General features: G+C 37.9%; 1 protein-coding gene across 1 annotated transcript; it reads right to left on the reverse strand.

Moving 5' to 3' along the window:
* Positions 1-6,463: 6,463 nt before the first annotated feature.
* LOC149288293 (potassium voltage-gated channel subfamily E member 4-like) lies at positions 6,464-6,940 on the reverse strand. Its single transcript, XM_089492021.1, has one exon. The coding sequence runs from the start codon at positions 6,938-6,940 to the stop codon at positions 6,464-6,466; it is 477 nt and encodes a 158-aa protein (XP_089348147.1).
* Between the last annotated feature and the right edge of the window lie 1,155 nt (positions 6,941-8,095).

Below are 8,095 nucleotides of genomic sequence, written 5' to 3' on the forward strand. Positions count from 1 at the left end.
ATAAAATGGGTTTTAAACATGCATATGTGTTGTGTATTGTAATCTGTAAGCACCATTACATAGGTTTATTTAATGCCTTGAACTTTAAAATGTGGGATCTGTCAAACGTAGCAAATATGACTTAATCATTATATTTTCATTTATACATTTAAATTCTAGATTAAAGAAAAAGAGATTAGCTTTTATTGTCTTAAAATCGTATTGGAAACATCAGTTTTCTCAGAGTTAGTGGATGTGTCCTTTTGGCATTTATGATGTAATAAGTTGTGCTTTAAATATTAACATTGTTTCCTTTAACATCCACTAATGTTATTTGCTTGCTTCATGTTGTCATCAGTATTCGTTAGGTGACATTATAACAATCCTGTGCTATTAGTCCAAGGCAATAGGGCTGGTATCGTCCAGACTAGGTGCCTGTACAACTTCAATAGCCCATACTTCAGACATTCTTTCAGAATGATTTCCTTGAGGTTATTATCATAGAGAATACCTGCTCACTGTTAGTTCTTTGGCAAATTATTTATTTAGTGTTTATGACCACTAGGCATGAGCTGGCAAAGCTCAAATATTTCAAAATTAACTTTGTGAAGGATCTGTGGTTTCTGGTGTAAAGCTTTATTTTTAGTTCTTAGAATCAGTGCATTTTTTCTAGATTACAATCTTGACCCTTTCTGTTCTTTCCCAACACCTTACCATAGAACAGTTAACTAACAGGGTCGGACTGGGGATGACTTGACCAATGATGTAAGTGTGGCCACCGGCTGGATACGCGTGGCCGCACATTACATTGTTATACCTTTGCGGTGTGTGGTCGGACTTATCCAGCCGGTGGCTGCACAATGAAGCTCTGTTGGTCAGTGTGCAAGATGGCCAGTCTAGGTTTGTTAACTAATATCTTTAAAAAAATTTATTTGTGCATCTGATATTGTAAGTTCTTTTTTCTCACGAATTGTGACATATCTAAAGACCCAAAACATTTATTTCCATGATTCAAACTGCCTACAGGGACAGCCACTGTTCTTAAATGGTTGTAAATCTGAGAAACATTAAATCAGTTTATTATGAATGAAAAATATTTAATTTGAAAGGACATTTATTATCTCTTAATAGATGTTTTAATTAGTAACATGGTAACATGCCTGTCATTGTTGTCATCATTATTATAATTGTTATCCTCCTGGTTTCTTTAATCTCGTGGGGTAAAAAGCAGCTGTCCAGGGTTCGCCGTACCCCCAGGGGTTGGCAGCTGCCCATTTTGCTGTTTATGCTACACAGAGGTACAAAGGTTGGTCACTCTGCGGTATCTAGTTGCCCAGTCTAGGTTAAATCATTTTTAAACCTCTCTAAAGCTTATGAAACCTAAAAATGATTTAAATGAAGGGACTAAGAAACACGTTTGTCAGCCACGCTGGGGATAAAATCTACGGATCAGTTTTATTACAATATAGCAACTTTATTTTTTCCTAATATATTTTGCTTATCAGTACATCTGCTTTATTTAAAGAGAGGTTACCATTTATGGACTACATTTTACAATGGTATGCTAGTATGCTTTCCTAGTTGACCTCCCTAATCATCTTACTAGTGTGGACATCAGAACCATCTTTTATGCTAACAAAGTACTGCACCAACTGGCTTGCTTATGTAAATTATGTAAAGCAGGTACTGAGAAGGGGAATGTGATACCTGCATGTATCTCGTTACTAGTCTACCAGGGATGTTTGTCCCTGTCAAGTAAAATCTGTACTGCAGAAAGTCTTTTGCTGTGTTAAAGCAGATCTGTCACCAAATGCAGAATTTAAAAGAATTTATGGCACCTAGTAATACTTCCCCCATAGTCTGAGACATTTACTGGCTGAGTGCTGCCCTAGGAGTCTAGGACTGACCAGGCCACCTACTACTCACTTCTGCCGCCACTGCTGGTTCCCAGATATTATGTCATATAATGGTGCGCTGCATGTACAGTGCAGAGAAGTCTCACAAGACTGTGCTAGCTAGGCATACTGTTCTATAGTGTATATGGGCCAATTGGTCAGAGATCTCCCCAAGCTGTTCCCACAAAGTTGGAAGCATAGCATTGTGTAAAATGCCTTTGTAATGTTGCTGCATTAACTTTACCACTCACTGGAACTAAGGGACCCAAATGCAAAAAAACAGCCCCAAAGCTCCTCCACCAAACTATACATTTTAGTAGGTAGCATTCTCCCGGCATTCCCCAAACCCAGTCTGAGTTGAGTTGTTGGGGGAAGGTGCGCCTGGATTGATGTCTATATATATATATATAGGTTTATATACAGTATATAAAGGCTACAATGGTGTAATTTTTTGGTGCAAATGTTTGTGCAGGTTTCTGATATATGTATATTCAGTGTCAGATTAGGAACATCCTGGGCCCCTAGTCACTTACTCACACACATACATTCACATTAACACTTTACCGAGTGGTAGATAACTGAAACAGCCTCCCATCGAAAGCTGTAGAGGCTTATATAGTGTACAGAAATGTAAGCATACGTGGGATAGGCATAAACCTATGCTGAGAAAAGACCACTGATTTTGTCTTATTCTTTACATCAGGAAAAATGGGCAGACTAGATTGGTCAAATGGGTCTAATCTGCCATCAAATTCTATGTTTCTGTGTTTCCTATTTCCCATGAGTGACACCAGCTTTCCATGGTTTAGTTAGAGAGTCTTTAGTTGAAATTGTTACCTTTATTTATCTATTTAGAAAAAATATGTAATGTCATATAAGCATTCAGGACCTTAAATCTTTCTTCTTCAGATGGAATCTTCGCAAAGACTACCAATAAAATCTACAGAGTGATTCAAATTTGATGAGTCCTACATCAGCTAATAAGTTCAAAACCACCTAAGCCTAAAAGCTAAGGATGTATTTTTCCTGCGTCTCATCCTACCTTACAGTAATGTCCGGCGCTAGAGGAGCAGGCTCAGTTGGAGAGATCAAGGATCTCCCTCTTAAAGACAATTAATGCAGACCTCCAATCCTGCTCTCTTGCGCTGCGCACGGCAACTGATGCTGTGCGTCGGGATTTGATGTCATATCCTGGCGCACAACACTGAAGCCGCGCCCACTGCCTTCTGTGCTCACTGCACTGGAAGGACAAGACACAGAACAAGAAGAGCGAAGAGGAGGAGGAAAAGGAGCAATAGCAGGATAAGTGGCAGTGACAGTGGAAAGGTAGGAAAACATTCAGTGAGAGTGGATTAGTAAATGTGGATTAGTAAGTGTATATGAATGAGTGAATGAATGTTTGTGAATGAATGGATGTGTGATAGCATGGATGTGTAAGTGGGGGGGGATAGCATGGCATGTAATCACACTCCTATCATGCCCAGGTATATGTGTATATATATATATATTAATATTGTTATAGAATTTTTTTCTCTCCAATTTTGGTATGTTACTTTTAATTTTTTTATTTTTTTTTGTTTGTTTTTTAAAGTGTGTGGGGGTCATTTTCAGTTTTGACCAAGTGAATGCTGAATTATAGGTTTCGTCCAGAATTTTCATTTCAATGCATCCCTAGTATATACTAAACCAGACACTGAAGTGGTAGGCCTACACAACATCAATGTTTGGCTTAGTATATAGTAATAGGGGTTATGCGGCAGTATTGTCAGTGTCCGGCTCAATTTATAGTTATAGGGATTATGCTGTACCACTGTCAATGTCTGCCTCAGTATATAGTGATAGGTGAAATGCTGTACCACCATCAATGTGTGCTTCAGTATATAGTGATAGGTGTTATACTCTACCACCGTCAATGTCTGCCTCAGTATATAATGATAACAGTGATGCTGTACCCCCGTCAATGTGTGCCTCGATATGTAACAATAGAAGGTTATGCAGTTTTAAAGTGTGTGTGGGGGTGCCACATACAGGATCCGCCCAGGTGCCAAATACTCTAGGTACGCCCCTGGCATTGCCACTAAGCAGCTCAAGTATCCCCTTTACCTTGTGGCACCTGGGGCAGCTGCCCCTCTCGCCTCATTGTTGTGGCCTAAGTGGAGCTACTGCTATTCAGCCTATGGTAGTTTATCCATTAAAGCACCAGGGTCCCCAGAGTCTAGGGGCCCATAACCACATGCCTAATCTGCCATTGTGTATATAACAATATAAAATGTCTGCAGGCACACTGTACATTCAATAAAAAGAAGAGAATTAAAACCGAGCAAATAGTAAAAATGCTAACACTTTTCTTTAGCTTGGATTTTGCTTTCTCTCTTACTTCAAATTGTCTGTATCGTCTGTATTGTGTACACATTGGTAGACAAACTGTGGTACTCCGCCTGCCATCCGCCACAAGTTCCTGTGTACCCATTTCACACAAAGCCTCTGACCTAAATTATTTTCCAGAAACACTTGATAAAGTGATTCAAGTTAAACAAATCATAAACTGTTGTACTGCTTCTGTACATTTCATAACAAATGTATCTGTTTGAACAACTTTTCACACATGCAGGCAGATTATATAAAACAATAAACAATACTTCATAGAAATGTCACAAAGTTTATTTAAATAAACACATTGTTATATACAATTGCCTATGTCTCACACATATTATAGGATTTACCATGTAACTATGTAGCTACGGCTAAAACTTCACAAACAATGATTACCACACACCTACATTGTCACTGCTTTTCCAGATAACCCATTTTCTGGAGAATGGGAGAGTTTTGCTCCATCCTGCTCTTTGACCAACCCCTAATAAATCTACTCCAGGAAGAGTTTGGCTGTCCCTGTAACGTATAGTTAAATCAGTGAGGTTCTTGAAATTCTCCAGATTAAATGATGCATTATACAAGGCCAACTCAGCCCTTCTTGCAGAAGACATCTGCTAGTGTTGGCCCTTCATAATGAATAGTGAATTAAAGGAGTTGAATCCACAACCAGTTTAAAATGTTTGTTTGGGGGGATTATTTTCTATATAAATACTTTTTAAGCTTTTGATAATATGTCAGACCCTTAAAAATATAAATTCTAAAAGGTCGGCAGATGTCCTGATTTTGTAAAAGATAGGCCAATAGACCCTGCATGCCGTCAAGTTAATGTCATGCTGTTAGGATAGAGATTTTTTTATTTTTTTTTACTTCTTTCGGAAAACGACATTAGGAGTAGTTACAGGCGTGTTTCTTTTGGCAGGTCCATTACGGCCTGTGTTTTAGAAGCTATGTAATCTGTGCTGGGGAAGAAACTTTCCATACTGTTTGTACTTAAATTACTGCCTTTTCAACCTTCAAGGGAGCTATCAAGGGAGAAGATTCACAGACTGTGGTCTTTCTAGAGAAAGGCAAATGAACATTACTTTTAATAGCCTCATGCTATGTTTAGTACTGGTACAATGCACTATAGGTCATTTTATATGTACATATTTTTTTTGGTTTAGGATCTCCCAGGTCCTGCCTTAATCCCATTCCACATGCAGTAGTGTCCAAGTATTCATTCTAATGAATTACAAAGAACTAAGAATGTATGCCAGGGACCAGTTGTATATTCCTTTTTCCTATGTTCCAGCTCTAAGTAGATCAAAGCTTTTAAGCATTACCGAAATATTTTCTTGGATTTTATAGTCTGCACAAAGAGTTTTATCCCAAGAAACTAAAAATGTTTTGGACCATACTGTGTGATTTGAAATAATTTCACAGAATGGATATATAAGGTTATGCTGAACATAAAACAGAGCCAACACATGAGCAAGGAAGTTAAAAAGCTGACTGGAGCAAGCCGTTCTTATCTGACATTACTTTCCATGACTCTCTAGCGAGGCGTGCCAAATGTACAGCTGTTACTAAACTCTGACTCCCATAAGCCTTAGACAGTCATGAGAGGCTTGGTTGAAGATGATGAAAAACTACTTAAGAAAGATGAGGCGTAAAGGCACTGATGCAGATGTTACAATATCTATATGTACAATGAGAATAAACATGTGCTATAAGCTAGCTTGTATTATCACACCAGTAAGACTAAACCAATTAAATTCGCCTATTTCACATGATAACTTTGCTTGTTTCTAAGGAAGACAGTTTTTATACTATCTAACACAAAAAACAGTCCTTAAGAAACATTGTTTTATTTTTCCTATCTCAAATTCACATTAACAATTCCCAGTTCCGTTGTACGACATGCACATTCAGTTACAGCCACTGTGCCATGCTTTGGACCCTACATGGAGGGTCATCTGTCCCTTATCTTCTTGGGTCAAGTCCAAAAAGTGTTGTGAGGTCATATGCCTTTAGACTGTTCATTTCCGCACAGAAATACATATATAAACCTACACACACCCTTGCATGGTTGTGTACACTATGTAGTTGTACTGTACCTCAGCAGATGGAGCTTAGTGCACACCTTGGCCCTAAAAGTCAGGGTTAGTATTTCATTTACAGATATCCTATGGATTTCTGAGCCACCTTAATTTCTCAATTTGAGTTCAAAATCGCTAGGAAATCTGTGCCTTGTCCTCATTGCCTTCATGCTCTGGCCCCTCTTGAAGGAGGTTCTCTGTTGCTTCCTCCTGTATGGTAAAGTGTACCTCAGAAGAGGAGGACTCTGAGCTCAGACTACTGCCTTCCAAGTTGCAGGCTGTGCAGGAGAGAGCAGGACCTACACTTTCCTGGAGGACACTGAGTATATTGGTATTCTGTAAAGACCTAGGTACAGACAAGACAAAAGTGGTCTTCCTGTTCTCCATCCACTGCTTCTCCTCATCCTTGTAGAGCAGCATTAGGTTGGATTCCTTCTCCCTCCTTTTCGATCTCATGTACACCAGCATGATTCCCAACAGGAATATACCGTAGAAAGACATCACAATCAGGATGTAGAGGTATTCATGGCTGTCCCCATTCTTTGCTAGAGGGGTTTGTCCGTGATGTGAGATGTCAGCTTGTATAGCCATAGTCTCATTAGCTACTTCCATCCTCAACATTGGAACAGTGGTTGCTTCTGTCCTATTGGTGGATTTCAGTATTCTGGTTATAATTTACTGTGTTCTGAAAAGCAAAGCAAACTATTGTATTATTTCATTCATAGACTCTCAAGATCATTTGTATTATATTGTAGATGAGTTTTATGACATGGATTTATATAGCTTTGTTTTGGAACATGTTATTGGGCTACTACAGTCATTATTAACAGTAGAAATGGTCAATTTGTGCTCCAAGAAGCCTTGGGAGCCCCCTAAGCCTGTGTTATGCCCCTGCACTGATTTAAACCATGAATTTTGCATGGCCATTAGCAGACTCTAGGGTTAGTCTGTAAGACCTGGAATATTCAGATTAGGTTTTTAAAAAATGATTTACTTGCAGAACTTTTATTACTGTTGGAAATTAATTTGGATCAAAATTATAGTGGCAAGTCAAATTGTAAAGCCACTTAACTCATCTCTGATTAAACATTGCTCTAATTCATGGATAATTTCCAAGATCTCCAGAAAATGTCCAAATCTCCATGGGATACAGAGAATTCAAATAGTTACTTATTGCTATACTGCTTTATCTATGTCATCTACTACCTTTTTTCTTTTACCCTTTAGGTGATGGATGCACATTCTTAATTAGAAAGAATTTATATGCTAGAATGTTCTCTTTATAAATAGCATTCAAACTCATATCTCTCCTACTTTAAAGGAATGATATAAACCAGTTGAACTATTAGACCAGTATTTAGAAAACTTGGATAAGCTACCCTAAACGGAGAAATAGTGGTTATTAAAATCTATGGTGAGAAGCTGTTCAGCAAAAGTAAAACAATTTTTTACAAAATTAGTTTTCTTCGAAACAATAGGCATTATGTTAAAAAAAATCACAATAGTAACTTTTTAAACTTTGCACCAAAATCAAATTTTCATATAACATGGAATACGTCATATAACATACACGTAATAAACCTTTTGTGTTGTAGAAGGGCGTGAGATGCTAAAAGGTTCAAAACTTGGAATCAAACATCTTAGCCTGTGGAATGAATGCCTTAAAAACATATATATATTAAGTAAAATCATATCCCTAAACATGTTTTTATTGATCTCACCAGAGCAAAGTCTAGAATATTTACCGTACTACTTCAACCTAACATC

The sequence above is a fragment of the Sceloporus occidentalis genome, unplaced genomic scaffold, assembly GCF_023333645.1.
Source record: "Sceloporus occidentalis isolate IW3139 unplaced genomic scaffold, rSceOcc1.0.p SCAF_53, whole genome shotgun sequence".
Classification (NCBI taxonomy): Eukaryota; Metazoa; Chordata; class Lepidosauria; order Squamata; family Phrynosomatidae; genus Sceloporus; species Sceloporus occidentalis.

What these genes read in the sequence shown, in the direction of transcription:
- LOC149288293 (XM_089492021.1), bottom strand. Translation starts at nt 6,940, where the DNA reads ATGGAAGTAGCTAATGAGACTATGGCTATACAAGCTGACATCTCACAT.